Source organism: Pipistrellus kuhlii, unplaced genomic scaffold, assembly GCF_014108245.1.
Source record: "Pipistrellus kuhlii isolate mPipKuh1 unplaced genomic scaffold, mPipKuh1.p scaffold_m20_p_4, whole genome shotgun sequence".
NCBI classification, from domain to species: domain Eukaryota; kingdom Metazoa; phylum Chordata; class Mammalia; order Chiroptera; family Vespertilionidae; genus Pipistrellus; species Pipistrellus kuhlii.
The window spans coordinates 38,476,957-38,493,536 of record NW_023425540.1 but is presented as its reverse complement, the minus strand read 5'-3'; the positions used below and the strand labels follow the sequence as shown (position 1 = coordinate 38,493,536).

Sequence of the window (16,580 nt, the reverse complement as noted above, 5' to 3'; positions counted from 1 at the left end):
GTCCCCAAGCCGATGCTCTATCCATTGGGCCAAACCAGTTTCGGCTACTTTTCTTTTCTGATCATTGTTTGCATGGTATAGGTTTTCCATCCTTTAACTTTAACCTGTCTATGTCATTATGTTTGAAGTTTCGTGTAGACAGCATGTTTGTTTATTTTTCACTCACTCTGCCAATCTGTCTTTTAATTGATGTATTTAGACTACTTACACTTGCAGAAATTAGTGATTTTTGTAGAGTTTAAGTCTGTCATTTTATTGTTTGTTTTCTGGGTGATCCAGCTAATCATTTAATTATTCCATTTTCTCTCTTTCATGTGGGTTATTTGAATATTTCTTAGAAATCTATTTTGATTTATTTAGTGATTTTGACTATGTCATTTTGTATAGTTTTCTTAATGGTTGCTCTAGGTATTACAATATACACATATAACTTATCACAGTCTACTGATATATGATGTGTTTTATTACTTTGAATGAAGTATAGAAACCTTATTTCCATTTAGGACTTTTTACCAACCTCACCTTTAAAATATAATATTCCTGTTTTTACACAAGTTGAACACTATATCAGAAGATATTTTTGTTTTATTTAATTCTTTTTAATACAAAATACAGACAACAGGCTTACTATGCTAGAGGAGCAAGATGAACCACTTTAATCTATATCACTGCCTGATAACATTGATACCAAATGAATAAATGAACCTGGCTCCCCACTTAAACTTCTGGACAGCACAGTACCAAAGGAGGACTCTACACAACTGTGCTACCTTAGTTAGACTTACAGATGGCAGAGCCCCATTGCTGAAGTTATAGATTCCATCTCTGTCATTTCCTAGGACCTTTTCCTCCCTCTTCCCTACATTGTTCTCAGGACCCAATTTTAAGAGATACTAAGCCTAGGTCACCACATAGAACTTCTAACAGACAGGATTGGTAAAATGTAAATCGATCCTGTTACATTCTGCTAACTTCATTTCCATTTTTTAAAAAGGTTGAATAAATATTTAAAGAATATCTGTTTGAAAGGGTACCTAATTATTAGCCTGCCTATAGTTCTCACTTGATTTATCTCCTTCATACTAATTTAAATTTAACCTTTGCCACTGTCAGCAATTCTTCCACTCATTTTTTACTAACTCCCCGGCACATTCTTTAAATTATTCTCTCTCTTTCAGAGCCCAAATCTCTCTCTCTCTCAGGCTTTTTAAAAGTTTTCCTAATGTAACAGGGAAATGTGAAGGTAACTGATTTGAGCTAACTCAGCATCCCATGCTCCCCTGGAAACTTCCTCCAGTGTCAGAGAGAAAGCATGTCTCTCCTTTTCAATGCCAGCTCCACTGCTCAAGCTACTGATCTCAGCCTTTTAACTTGCAGGGTAATTTCTAGGACCCCATCCCTGTTTTCTCTGGCATCTTAAGGCTTTTGTCCACAGGAACCAATTTTGCCTTCAATGTATGTAGATTTTACTCTATCATCTCCTGCAAAAACTTTATTTTGAATCTTCTGTTCCTGTCCATCTTTCCTTCTTTTATCTGTGTCATATTCCTCATGATCTTATACCCTCCCTATTCCTAATACCAATTTCTCCAGTTATTCCTTGCAGTTTTTTTAAAAAATTTTTCCCCCTAGAGCGGGGAGTAGCGATGGGATCCCTTGCAGTTTGATTTGTAACAACCTAGTCAATAAAAAATGCTCAGTGTAAGGATGCCAGGTAATTTTCTTCTAACACTATGCAGCAGAATTTCTTGATTTATCACATTTTTCTTAATTTAATACAATTTATGGTTCATATTGTCTATTCCACAATAGCATTCCATCTTTCATCTATGAAAATGTGAATCCATTAATATTGTATTTGGATGTTTATTCTTCTTTTTTACCTTCTCAAAACTCTGTATCCCCAGGCCATCCACTATCACTACCTCTGGTTCTCAATCAACAGTTTTTCTGATCATTCTCCAAAATTTTTATTGAACCCAGCATCCATTTACTTATCTTCAGATTCTTTCCCATAGTCATTCCATCTCTATGCCTTGGTTCCTGCAGCATAGTCCATGTGGAATGCCTTCCTCTGTGCCAATCTAAATCCAATGTACCCATCCTTCAAGGTCAGCTAAAGTTCTTATTCGTCTGCTAGGCTTTTGCCAAGCATTGCAGCACATGAAAGCCTTTGTCTAAAACCACACTACACTTGTGATCTGCTTGACAAAATGGTACCTCCCAACTACCCACAGTTACTTTAAATATGTAGGCCTTGTTTTATCAAATATGAACATGCATTTTTATTCCCTAATAGCCTACAATGTGCTTCAAATACAGAAGTTGCTTAGTGAACTTGTTTAATGGCTTAATACTACTAAAACACATAATAATGGCAATATTATGGCATTGATAACTCCAGTTTGAGTGAAACTAGGATTTTTAATGAATTACATAAAAGTCTATAGGTAGTATAATATAGTGGTTAAGAGTATAAGCCCAGACTGCCTGGTTTACATCCTGGTTTTATCACCTATTAACTAGGAAACCTTGACAAGTTAATTAACATCTTTATGCCTTGATTTCCTTTCCTGAAAATACAGAAACATAATAGTACCTACCACATGGAGTCATTATAAATATCCAATGAGTTTTTTTGTGTGGATACTTTAAATAATTTCTGGTATATAGAAATTGCTCCATGAATATAATCTATTATTAAATGTTCATTACACATAGAAGGTTAGTTTTTCAGAGCTTAAAAAAACAACAACAAACAAACAGACCCATACCTTTGCTTTTTAAGTGAATAAGTTGAGGACTAAAGATAAAATGATTGGCACAAATTCATATAGCTAATTGGAGGCTCAATCAGGAAACCAGCTGTCATGACTTGCACTCAGTGATTGCTTTTTTCCTTCCCAAGGATTCTATATCTAAACATAGAATTGAATTATAGAAGTTTAGAGTTGAAAGGGCATTCAAGACTTACTAGTTCAAACTTTTCCATAAGGGATCATATTACACAGCACTGTCACAAACCTTTCATCTTTGCCCATAGCACCGTTTCACAGACTTAATTGCCCAGATAAACAGGTCCTAGTAGAACCTGCACCATAGCTCCCAAGTTAAGAAATACATGAGGGGTAGGAATAAAAGCCAAGGTCAGTTCTCCTGAGTTTAGATGACTATGACTACATGCAGTCATTTTTATTGTCCATCTCTTGAAAAATAATAGTTCTTTTGCAGGGAAAACATTGTCTGGAATACTCATTAAAAAGCTGTGATTCAGGTCATCCCACTCCTACATGAATGTTTTGCAGATAGTATGCTTCCTGGCAGAAATCTGAAATGATTTTGATGAACTCTGAACAATACTCTTTAACAGCCATAAAAAGACACAGGGGCCAACTACCCATACCAGGCATCATTCCTGAAGGTTTCAGCTTTCTGTGTGGTTCTCTGGAACAATATTCAACCTGGTTGTGAAATCAGAAGCACTCTGGCTTTAACTTTAATCTAGCAAATATAGACCCTCAAAAGGAACTGTAGCAATAAAAGACTGCTATTAACAAGCTCAAACAAACCTGTGAGAAGGATTCTCTTATTAGATGCAACAGCATGCTATTCTCTGTCTTAATTTAATGCTAAGAGAAAAAATTTAATTTTTCTTTAAAACAAATGAAGTTGACATATGTAACAGCATCAATAAGGAAGAATGCTGAACTGAGGAATTATGTATCCACAAGGAATGTGCATCCATTTCTACCCCCCTCCACTCTACAAACAAGACTCAGGGACCCACATTCTGTGTATGATATTTAAAGTGCCTGATTGTAATACATGAATTCTGAACTTTATGCCTTGGAATTTTGACCTTCAAAACAGGGACGTCCCATTACTTGAATCTGAAAGTTTGATCGCCTTCTGTTTACTGAAAACAGAAGAGAGAGCCTCCACTAGTCTCACAGTGGAGGCATCATTCCTGTTTTGTGCTTTCATAAAATTTTATTTATATTTCTAACTTTACTCATGATATCATGACTTGTTACACCTAGTTGCATGTCTCTTTTGTAGATTATAAACTCCTGAGGATAGAACTGGTGACTTATTTACCTCTGTATTCTCCCAGAGCCTTACAATGTCTTGGTCACAGTAGTTGCACAATAAATGTTTTGATATTTAGTTTTAATAATACATATATAACCACTTCCTAATTACACCATATTACTAATGGATTTCCAATTTGACATATTTTTTCCTTCCTATTTCTGAGAATTCTTGCCTTTGAAACATGACAAAAAGTTTTAGCAGACTGACACAATTTAGATGGATATGTAAACAGTAAGGGAGTGCCTACAATTATTTGCTGAATTATAACTTTATGAAAATTTCCAAAAGTTTGTTTTGTGCTCTCAATTATTTAAGGGACCCATCTGTCTCAGCTGGGCAGAGGTAAGGAAGAAAAATGAGAGGAATGACTGGGAGGGTATTCCGTAAAGACTTCTGTGCTTTCTAGAAAAAAAGATGTAGCATCCAAGTCCTAACTCCAGGACCCCATAAACATGTTAGGATCATGGCATTCTCAAGACCTATCTTCTCTTTTTAACAATTTTTTGAGGAATTGTTAGTTGATATTCCAGAAACATTTAGTTCATGCCCACGAGGCTCACAGATATAACTGGCTATGTGATTTGCAGGGCCCAGTTGAAAATAAAAATGCAGAGTCCCTTTTTCAAAAATTATTAAAAATATCATGATAACAGTAGAATATTAAGGAAGTTGGGTCCTTTTAAGCACAGGACCCTATTCGAATGCACAGGCCTCACTTCTACTAGTATGAAGCCAGTCTTGTCCCGTCTTCAAAGAGCTTCCTGAAGTGAAAAGCAAAAGGTCTCTATCTAGGGATAGAAGCTACAACTGAAATATGTACAAGGGGCTGCAGAAACCTAGAAGTCCTTAACTTTGTAAATTCATCCTGGGGAAAGTGACAGTTAAGCTCATTTTTGAGAGAGCAATGGCAAAAAACAAACATAATTCATCCTGAAATAAGGCAGAATTCACCTGACAAATTTCAGGAACAGGGTTCCTTTCCAGGAGGGTGGAGCAAATTAACATGAGGATGACATAATTGAGATTGAGTGTGGCAAGAGGCCGAGGCCAAATACTATACGGGTGAAGGGGTTGAGCAATTGTCCAGTGCCTACTGTATGCCAAATTTGTTTCCCCTCTGTCATAATTTTAAACACAACACTCTTATGAATAAGCGGTTTTACCTATTTTACAAACAGGTTGGTTTAGGCCCAGGGTAGTAAGGTTCAAAGGGTTTGGGATACATTAGGATACAGCCAGTAAATATTCACAGAATGAATGATGGGTCTGATTGGAGGCCCGGGACTCCTAACCCACAGACCAAGCTGATTCTAAGCGTGCTAACAACCCTCCAGGGGTCCTTTCCGCACCTCTCCACAGCCCAAGCGACCCTTTCCCTCCCTAGCCCCGCCCCTCACTTTCACCTGCCGGAAGTTGGGCGGCAGAAGCACTTCCGGGACAGGAGAGGTTGGCCCCGGCAAGATGGCGGCCCCCTTGGAGCTCAGCTGCTGGGGAGGGGGCTGGGGGCTCCCGTCGGTCCACAGCGAGTCCTTGGTGGTCATGGTGAGGCCGCCGCTCGGGCCGGGCGGGCAGGAAGGGGCGGGGCCAGAGGCACGAAGCCGGCGGCGTTCCCTGCGGGCTGAGCAGCAGCGCCCTGCACCGCCCGGGATCCCTGCAGCTGAGTTAGACCTGGCCATGACCCCACCGAGCGTGGGGGAGACCTCCCGCTTTTCCTCCCGGCTCCCGAGTGATTACTCCCATCCTTGCAAAGCTATCTGGGCGGCGGAGTGAAAGCCCGAGGCGGGCCGCGCCGCATCCTCCCCCGCCCCCCTCGCCCCGCCGCATCCTTTGGGAAAGAACGGTTCCCAGCTCCCTGGGCGGGAGATCGGGGTAGGGATGCGCCCCCTGGTCCAGAGGTTCTGTGTTCGGAACCCTGCTGTGCAGTAAAGCAGCTCTGCGGATCTGCATTACGTACTCAGTCTAAAATGTTTTATTGCAAACTCTGTTTCAGGCTTACGCCAAGTTTTCTGGCGCACCCTTGAAAGTCAGTGTCATAGATAACACCTGGAGAGGTTCAAGAGGTACAGTGTAAACTTTTAACACGCCTTTTACCTTCTTTAACCCTCCCCCCTCCCCTCACCCCCTTTAAAGCGCTGAGGCATACAGCCATGGAGTACCTTGGGATTTTAGGTGGTTTGTTGTTGAGGTGGTGTTTTTTGTTTGTTTGTTTTTGTTTTTGTTTTTATCATGACCTTGGCTGTGTTTTGCTTATGATTTGACCATTCTGAATAATACTTAAAAGTGCAAGCCAAATCAGTGGAAATGATGAGAAATGAAAATGTTCTATCCAACTGCTCTTTGTGAAATTGAAAAAAACTAAGATGAACTTACTCAATTTCCCCCTTCAAATGTTCAATTGGTACAGTTTTTAGAGTATTGGAATATCTTAAGAAGAGATCAAAATGTTTCCTTGTATGTAGACTGTTGTTTTTTTTTTTTTATTATAGGAGATGTACCAATTTTGACCACTGAAGACAAGATTGTTTGTCAACCAGCAAAAATACTGAACTTTTTAAGAAAACAGGTGGGTGGTTCTTTTTGAAGAAGTAAATTGTTGATCCCTGCATGTTGCTTTAAAAAAATACATCGTAAGGTGTGCAGATTTAAATTTATCTTTTTAAATTTTTTTTTTTTCGCCAAGTTAGTAGACACCTGAGATACCTGGAGTTTAATAAAAAAAGACTTTCAAGTTATGAGTTATACTGAGATTTGAAAGTTATAAAGTGAGGTATAGTCCACTTATATTTTCAATATACTTTTGTTGGATTTTTTTGAAGTTTAGATAATAAGCAGATTCAATTTAGCCATCTTAGCTATTACACTTATTGACATGATTGTAATTTAGTTACATACTTGCTACACATTTTGTGCTAGGTATGACATTTGAAGTCCCATCAACTAGAAACTATTTTAGTTTTCAAAAAACACTTAACTGATAGTTACAGTTAAATGTTTCATTCAATACTGTATTCAAGATATTTGAACATATAAAGATTTTTATAATGTGTTAAAAATGTATAAATTTGTTAAGACATAAATGCAAAAGTTATTCATTTTGCCAATACTCTAAATTTTTTCTAGTGATTTTTTCTTTTTTTGGGGGGGGTTGGGAGGAGAGTGGTGGATATGGAAGAGAGAGAAAAAAAAAGAAACAACAATATGAGAGAGAAGTATTGATTGTCTGCCTTCCACATGTACCCCTATTAGGGATTGAACCCCTAACCTGGCAGCCTGGGTATATGCCCTGCCTGGGAATTGAACTTGCCTTTTGGTGTATGGGACAACTAGCTACATGAACCAGGGCCATTTTTTTTTTCTTTTAAAGAAATCTCAAGGCAACAAAATTTAGAATTTTTCTAAATTGGAAGTTTTCCTTTTTTCATTGGGGAAAAATGTAACCAGTTAGAACTTTATCCTTACTGTTAACAAAAATAATAATTGCTTCTTTTAATAAGTTGGTACTAAACTGGTCATTAACAATTACTGAAATAGTAGTAGTGAATAACAAATCATAAGTTATTGACTTTACTGTGTGCATGATACTGTACATTTGCATTAAATAGCATTGTTACTAAGTTTGTATTTCTTTTTCCCCCTTTTAATATGTTTACCATTTTTGTGGAAGAATAAATAGGAATCCTAGTTTATTTAGCTTCACTATTTGGGGATGCTCTTCACGTCTGAGGTGTTTTGTTTATTTTATATATTTTAATAGAAATATAATGCTGATTACGAACTCTCAGCAAGACAAGGCGCAGATACCCTGGCTTACATTGCTCTCCTTGAAGAGAAGCTTCTTCCTGCAGTGGTGAGCATTGGTGAATATTACAATATCTTAATGATTTACCAAAAATGCACTTAGTCTGTTTAGAAGAAAAATAATGAAAAGGGCTTACGAGAGGAAATTTCACTTATGTATTAACCTTGATTCTTTCATGTTCCTGTGAAACTGGATTCTGTTACACATTCAGCTAGTATGCAAAACAATAAAGTGAAAAATGTCATTTTGGAAATAAAAATTCTTTATGGGAAGTGGAGTTTGTTGTTCCATATATATAATTGGGTGAACTATAATCCATTCATTCAGCAAATATCTATTGAGCATCTACTATGTAATAGGCCTGGTTCTGGGTGCCTGAGGTATAGTAACCAACAAAACTCACATTTAAAATTTTGCTTAACCCCTGAGTTGTTCTAACTGGAAAATTTGTATGAAGTCATTTTATACAAATATATTTATGAAATGTGTGCACATCAATAGAGGGACCTTTTAATTAAAGAACATAATTATAGTGTTTTTTCTCTTCTTTTGCAGCTTCACACATTCTGGGTTGAGAGTGACAATTACTTTACTGTGACAAAGCCGTGGTTTGCTTCACGAATTCCCTTTCCCTTGAGTTTGATCCTTCCTGGAAGAATGTCTAAGGGAGCACTGACTAGGATTCTCCTGACCAGAGGAGAGCCTCCCCTCTACCATCTCCAGGAAGTGGAAGCACAGGTATGACCGAGATGACTGTCAGAGCTAGGGCACTCCTGAGGCGGGATAAGAGAGATAGCAGAGATGAACTAATCCATAGATACCTACCTAAAAAGGAGTTCTACAGTATTTGTCCTACTTCTGAGATATAATGTCATCCTTATTAGATATACAGAGATGCCAAGGAGTGCCTAAATCTTCTGTCAAACAGATTGGGAACATCTCAGTTTTTCTTTGGAGATACGTGAGTGCATTCTCTTAAAAATCATTGTGATGTTTTATGTACATATGTTCAATGAGCAATTATTTAAAGCAAGTCCTCTTGTCTTCCCACTCTCCCCAAAGTGAGTTTTTCACTTTAAAAACACTTAATGGATTTTTACTATGGGGAAACCTTCTGTTGGTGGTAATCTAACATTGACTTAATATACTGCATATGTGTATTGAAAACATCTAAGACTGTTTCCATCCTGTCTCCAGCTACTATATAATACTCGTGAGTAAAAATGCATTTTAATTTGCAACTGAATTTTCTTCTAAATAAAATAAATGGTTAGAGTATTAAAAAATAACTGAGTAAAATTCTACTGGCATCATTATTATACATTATAATGGATAGTAAACCTTTTAAAACACTGAATTGTATACTTCAGAATTTATTAATATATTTGATAATTTTTTTTTTTATAATCCCAAGTTAATATTTTCTTACGTGATTTTAAAAAATCTTGAATTTATTTTTAGGCCTTCTACCTTGGATGCCTATGTGTTTGGTTTTCTCGCACCTCTTTATAAAGTACGCTTCCCTAAAGTTCAGTTACAAGAACATTTGAAACAGCTCTCCAACCTGTGTCGCTTTTGTGATGACATCCTAAACACTTATTTTAGGCTTAGTCTTGGAGGTAAGGTGGCTCCTCTTCAGCTAATCTTTGTTTGAATAGAAGATCTATAAATTATCCTAAGAACACATAAGCAAGATTCATTACTTATGAAAGAAATTTGTGTACTGTCTTTTAAATGCTGGTTTATAGCTCTTCAAAAAGTTGCATTTCTCCAACTTTATTTTTATTCCCATATGTTCTTATTTAAATAGGAATGAATATTTGCCTTTTTTCCTATTCTTTTGGATTTTATACATTGCTTGCTTCTTGTTCTTCTTTAAATATTGCCCCTTTGAAGTGGGTCATTTTCTTCAAAAAGTTTAAACTACAGATATTTATTGAGGTGTTTTTAGATAGCATTTTTCCTAATGCAAATGGGCAATTACTTTAAATGTTGCTTCTAGCAGTTTCCTGCGTGAACAGAAATCAGTAGCAGATTGATTTTGGTGAGGTACATCCCTATGATTCTTCTACTTGAAAACTGATTGCATCAGACTGGAGGTATAGTAAACAGGAGGGCACCTGTCATTTAGGAAATGATTTGTTAGGAGTGTAAGGCCTTATGCTTACGTGATTGGGACACTAAATTTGTATTGGGAGACTTGGAAGATATTGTCCTTTAAAAAAAAATATATATATATATATATGTTGATTTCAGAGAGGAAGGGAGAGGGAGAGAAAGAGAAAAAGAAAGAATGATGAGAGAATCATTGATCAGCTGCCTCCTGCACGCCCCACATTGGGGATCGAGCCCGATATGGCCTGACTAGGAATGAAACCGTGACCTTCTGGTTCATAGGTCAATGCTCAACCACTGAGCCACAGCTGGCCTGGCACCTTTGTTATTTTGAAGCAGTGGTTGGCAGATCTGCCCACAGGAAAAATCAAAAGCTTGGGTCATCTATCAGATTTACCATATTCGAGTTTCTTAGGGATAGATCCCAGGAATCTGTATTCTTTTTTGAGTGCCTCCAAATACTTTGGGAGTCAGGTGGATAGATACCTGTTTGGAGTTCACTGCCTTACGAAGCTATCCAAATAGTTGTAACTAAAAACATATTTGGAATGGTTAGGAGAAAGGCACTACTTAAATCTGAGAAGGAAATGAGGAGTGCTATGCTTTTTTACTAATTACTTTGGCTAGCTGCAACCCACTTGGCCAGCTTCGTTGCTTTGTCTACTCTGTGGACAAATTTAGTCCTTTTGTTTACGGTTTGGTTTTGGAGCATTGCTTTCCCACTTAAGTTTGCCTTTGAATGCAGAATGGTTTTTCTCTGTCTTTTTTTTTGGAGGGTGGGCCACTTAGGAGGGTGGATAGATTCAAAATTCTTTTAATCTAAACAGCTTTAAAGGCTTTCAAATTTTCCTGTCTTTCTAACTTCTGTCCCTGGCTTCTTAGGCATCTCTCCTGCTGGACAAGAAACGGTAGATGCAAATCTGCAGAAACTCACACAGCTTGTAAATAAGGAATCCAACTTGATTGAAAAGGTCAAGTTTACTTCTATCGTTTTTTAGAGTAGTAATTTAGTATTTCCCTTTCTGTAGTTAATATTGTAATTTGGGTTATGAATTAACTTTACCTTTAAAAAGAGTTAATTTTTTTTCAGAAAGCTGTTTAAATATATATTTACTAAAGTTGTATAGTATAATATAGTATTTTGAAGTCAGAAGTGGCCTGATAACTTTAGGGAAAGATCTGATGATAGTATTTTGGTTTACTTTTACCATACAATTAGTATTTTTCAAATTAGGAGACCAAAAGCCTGGTTTAAAAAAAAGATAGAAATACTTCTTGCTTGCTTGTCTGCTTGTCTCTAAGTTAATATTTCTTGAGATTGGAAGCATCTGTGCTTATCCTTTCTTGTTAATTGTATTATGATGTCATGTTCTTTCTTCCACATGGACTGCTTTATATTTTCTCCTTCCTGTCCTTCTCTGTTCTAAATGTGATCCACAATTTTTTTTTAATCAGTGTGGATATTTTGCAATTTTGGGGTATCATTTGGTGAGAGAGAAATTGAGGAACTGGGTAGGCAAGAGAGCCAACAATGAAAATTCCAAGAGCGATTCTAATTGGGAAATTACAAGGGAGTTATGCATTTCTACTTCTTCCACTCCTCCTCTTGCAAGTGTCTGATAAACTTGCTTTTATCCTTAAACAAATGGATAATACCTAATTTTTTCATAAACTAATGGGGCAGTGTACCCTAATAACACTGGCTAGCAGTAAGATACACTATGTTGTATTAGCTTTATATGATTATCTCATTTAATCTGTACATTTAATGTGTACAAGTCCTCTGTCATTCCCACTTTACAGATGAAGATAATGAAGCTTCAAGAGTAGTTTATGTTACCTGCCCAAGGTCATTCAGATGACAAGAGTTAGAAAGGTTATTTGAAGCCTAGAAATTGGAATTTAGCATGGGCTTTGTAGTTAGTCAGCCACTAACTCACAGATGAGATTATGTATCTATTAGTAGTAATACTCGGTTTATAACTGCCACTCTCTAGAATGACAATTCTGTTTCTTTTTATTGTATTTTATGTGTTAGAACTTGAGAAGTGAGTAAAACAGAGCAGTAAAATTGTAAGAGTTCATTAATAAAGTTTGGGTAAGCTAAGTAAAAGCCTCATTTGTTTTAATTCTTTGTCCAAACCAGTAACTCTCATGAGAGGAAATATATTCTGTTAAGTATGGATAATGGAAAGATTACTGATTATAGACACTTATCTGCTAAATGAATACTGTCCAGTATAGTTTCCATTTTTCTATAGGGGGCAAATTCATGTATACTTCATCTTGGGTCATCATCAATATATGAAAGTTTTCTGACCCTATTTCAGCATTGCTCCATCCCTTTATACCTGCTGTTCAGTTCACTTCACTTCCCTACTTGCTATAAGTCATTAGAGCAATAAATCCTAATGGCTACTATTGCTTACTGTTTGGACAGAAAATCTAGAGGTTTTTTTTTTTGTTGTTGTTGTTTTTTTAGGAGTTCTGTTTCAGGAACTTAGTTTTGGCAAGGAAAAGAAGACATCTTAACACAATTGATTCAGATAGTTCACTGGAGATACTCTTTTCATTGGCAAATTAAAAGTTAATCTTTTATTCTCTTTCCTGTCCTACAAGTCCCATATACCTCTGCTGAAACATTTGTACCCTGCTTTATAAGAGCATCTTGAGAAGATAAGAGGAAGTTTTGTTCAGAACTCTAAAGATACATGCATATCACGTGGGTAAAAAGATGCTATATTCTGTTGGCTTTGAATCTTTGATGGCAGTTGTCTTTTTGAAGTGAAATTGATAGTGAGCTCCGCACCAGGACTGGAGTCTCAAGCCCTGTTTGCAGGGTGCTCTGGTTAAAGGCAGTTTTTCTAAGATCTGACTCAGTTCTAAATGATCCCTTTCCTAATGTTTCCAGGGATGCTGATGTATTCCTTAGGGTAAGTGTGAACATGTTTTCATGGACATGTTTTCAATGTGCTCCATATTAATTTGTTTCTCTAGAAGACTTAGGTTCAAATGTCAGCTCTGATACTAGCTTTGCAACTGAAGGCAAATTCCTTACCCATTCTGAGCTTCATTTTGTTCAAATGAAAATAGGGAGTGTTTGTTTCTGTGTTTTTTCCTTCACAATGATGTTGGGAAAACAAATGAGATATTGCATGTGTACAAACTGTGTAAACTGTGGAGCTTAATAACAGAAGTATTGCTTTTACTATTAGAAGTCCTCTTAAACCAAGTCATGCTATGGTTGAGTTCATTAGGACATTTTTTTGTGTGGATTTACTATAATATTATGAAAGCACCAAAGATGAGCTATTATATATGGCTTTTTTACATATACTGAGTCAGCTGGTATTTGAGGTATGACATTTAGAATTCTTGAGAGATTATTTGCAAGAAAAAGGTTTTCTGGCAGTTTTAGAGACATATGGTTCTGTACTCTTCTAGACATTAGTTTGGATGGGGAGCCGCAGTCCACATAAGGGGTGCCACAGCCATTAGTCAGATGTACCTTTTGTGCTTTCCACAGATGGATGACAATCTTCGCCAAAGCCCTCAACTTCCTCCTCGGAAACTGCCAACACTTAAATTAACTCCAGCAGAAGAAGAAAGCGATTCCTTACAGCGGCTATCACCCTGACAGACAGCCTGCTTTGTGTCCAAAGTCATACGATCATTGCAGTAATCTCTTATACTAATTGTGTGGAAACAAAAAGAAAACGCTGCTAATAGGTATGAGGAAGACTCTAAAGCAAGAGAAACTTTCTGTGACATCTATTTTTTTAAATTAGGAAGCTTGTCTTTTAGCTGGAAATGCACTTTAAATATCACCAAAATAAATACTAAATGAACTTGGGGGGAAAAGAAAACATAATATACTGTATATATTTAAACAACAACAACAACAACAACCGGTCTTAATCTTGGCAGATTTTTGCCTTTTGCAAGGAAAAATTACTTATAAGAGAATCTTATTTTAGTGGCTGAGGTGCTTCTGTTATGCTAAAACATGGTTCACATATTGCTGACCAAAAGCTACAATTCTGTTCTGAATGTGCACTCTTAATTTATTCAAGCTAATTTATTAATTTTAGTTTTCTTAAACCAGTATGAATAACTAATATGTGGTCCTATGGCCGAGGCTTTTTTCTTCTATTTAGGAATTTGATGCCTATTTTAGATGTTAAAAAAATATATTATCCTAATATTCTACTTACTTCCATAGAAGAGCCTGTATTTAATTATAAAAAACAATCAGGAATGTGCTTTTTAAGTATGCTCTCAGAAGACTAATTGTTTGGGGGGGGGGGGTTAGTACCATATGTAAATATTAAAAGTGGTTATATATATATATATCTACATTAGTACTTCTAACATGTTCAATCTATGTTAGTAAGGGCTCTTTTAGTTTATTGGGTGAATGTGGCAACTTCAGACTTTTGTATTTTAGTATATCTTTAACTCTGGTCATCTCTTTCTGGAATTGATTTCAGGAGAACTGAATGTGTTGCACATCGTTATTATGCCAGGCTGTAGTTTTATTGAAACGTGCCCCTCTCTTAGGCACTACTGAAAAGGACCCCCAGTACAGTAACAGAGAAGTACCTACATGTGTCCAAGTTCATCATGCTTGGCTCACTCCAGTGCTCTTTCATAATAAGCATATCATGTAGTTAAAAGTTTCATGTCAACTACTTATTTTTTTATGTAATTTAACTATAGTTGAAGGGTCCAGTGGAATAATTGGGAATAGCAGTACATTTTAAAGCATATTTTCTATTTATTGGATGCTGAACTGTTAAAGGATTTGCTGTGCAAGTAATTTTACTTATAATAGAATCTTACTTTAGTGGCTAAGGGGCTTCTGTTGTCCTAAAACCACTTATGGGATTTTTAAAATACAGGACCATGTGTTTGATTAGTGTCTTAAAAGATTACTATGGTGCTCAGCAAACCTTATCACATCCTGCAGAAACCCACAGGCTGAGAAAACAGCTTTGCAGTCAAGACTTGTCTCATGTGAGCTTAGCTGTGTTTGATCTTCATCCTCTCAATTTGCTCTATATTTCAGTAGCTATTTATGTAGTAGTCTTTAAGTCCTTGTAAATATTTCTTCTTGAAAGTGAGAAACAAGGTGGTCTTCAATATCTTGTTCATCTCTTTGGATGCACTGAGGGAAAGTAACTAATGAATTTCATATAAGTTTTGCAACAGGTGGGAGAGAATGAGTGCACACACATTATGCATTAATCTTCTTTAGTTTCTAGCAAGCCGAAATCCATATGAATATTCTATATTGGAAATCAAGACCAGAGGGCTTTGTGCTGTCCTCTAGGACTGATGTATGCTGGAGGAGTTGGTTAGCACATTGACCTGACATCTGTTTATGCTTCCGTCAGGGTTTGTCATTTTCATTATGATTTATATTAAAACTTCCAAAAAGCACTTGAAGTGGCTTACAATTGTCAAACACATGTAAAGCAGGACAATAAAAATTAAAATTAAAAAAAAAAAAATTTGTGAGAGAAAGAGCTATACCAACTTTAACAGATTATAAAATTGAATGGTAAATTTAATTCCAAGTTTCTCTATAGGCAAAGTAAAGAGATAATACTGGGCTATGTATGTCTTTATGTCAATAAGACCACTAATGGCCATGAATAAGAAAAATGAATAAAAGTTTTTATAAGAATGTGGGAGCTCATGTTCTTACAATACAGACTGCAGCCGATGAGCATATGTAAGGTTTCATAATGTTGAAAATTTAATCAAAAGACATCATTTTAGAATAACAAGTATTTGTGCTTTCTTAATAAAGAAAAAACTAAGTATGATTTATTTCCTTTTGGTCATTCCTGCTCTGTGCTGCCTTTAGCCTTACACTGTATAGGTTACGATGCTTCCAGACTACTTCTAAGATGCAAAATGTAGTTTAGGTAGGTGAAAATTTATATGTTGGTTTACTTAGTTGAGCCCTTTTGGTCTAAGCCAGTGAGATATTAGGAAACTATCACTGAGCACAAACCACCACAGAGATGCTGCACACCTAGGATCAGCTTTCCAGACTGGACAGAGAGCTTGTGATCAGCCTGTCGGGATATGATTTGTATAAAGTTTGAGTTTGTTAAGCTAAATGGTCCACAGTCTTAAAATGCTGTGACCTGCTTTCTTTTGGAAGTGATGGTGGAGGAGAATATAAAAGGGACTATGTTCGTGTTTATATTTGTTTGTGGTATAGTATTAGAACATTGTCAGGTAATTCCCACGTGATAAAGATCCCATATCAACTGTCATCTTTTTTTAAAAAAAATATATATTTTATTGATTTTTTACAGAGAGGAAGGGAGAGAGATAGAGAGCTAGAAACGTTGATGAGAGAGAAACATCGACCAGCTGCCTCCTGCACACCCCCTACCAAGGATATGCCCGCAACCAATGTACATGCCCTTGACCGGAATCGAACCTGGGACCCTTCAGTCCGCAGACCGATGCTCTACCACTGAGCCAAATCGGTTTTGGCGGCTCAACTGTCATCTTTTATGATTTGTATGAAAAAGGCATAAAAAAGACAAAC

The 16,580-nt window shown here is 36.6% G+C and overlaps 1 protein-coding gene across 4 annotated transcripts; it reads left to right on the top strand.

Annotated features, from left to right (window-relative positions):
- The first annotated feature begins 5,509 nt into the window (after nucleotides 1-5,509).
- Nucleotides 5,510-15,365, top strand: MTX3 (metaxin 3). 4 transcript variants are annotated; one of them, XM_036410074.2, is made up of 9 exons: nucleotides 5,510-5,637; nucleotides 6,086-6,155; nucleotides 6,582-6,658; nucleotides 7,850-7,942; nucleotides 8,450-8,632; nucleotides 8,779-8,855; nucleotides 9,356-9,513; nucleotides 10,892-10,980; nucleotides 13,536-15,365. In XM_036410074.2, the coding sequence occupies exons 1-9, from the start codon at nucleotides 5,557-5,559 to the stop codon at nucleotides 13,644-13,646; spliced, it is 939 nt and encodes a 312-aa protein (XP_036265967.1). In that variant the 5' UTR covers nucleotides 5,510-5,556; the 3' UTR covers nucleotides 13,647-15,365. The 4 variants fall into 4 exon arrangements, with proteins under 4 accessions (XP_036265967.1, XP_045427622.1, XP_036265968.1 ...); XM_045571666.1 differs by having other exon boundaries at nucleotides 10,892-11,011; nucleotides 13,536-13,653; XM_036410075.2 differs by lacking the exon at nucleotides 10,892-10,980.
- The last annotated feature ends 1,215 nt before the right edge of the window (nucleotides 15,366-16,580 follow it).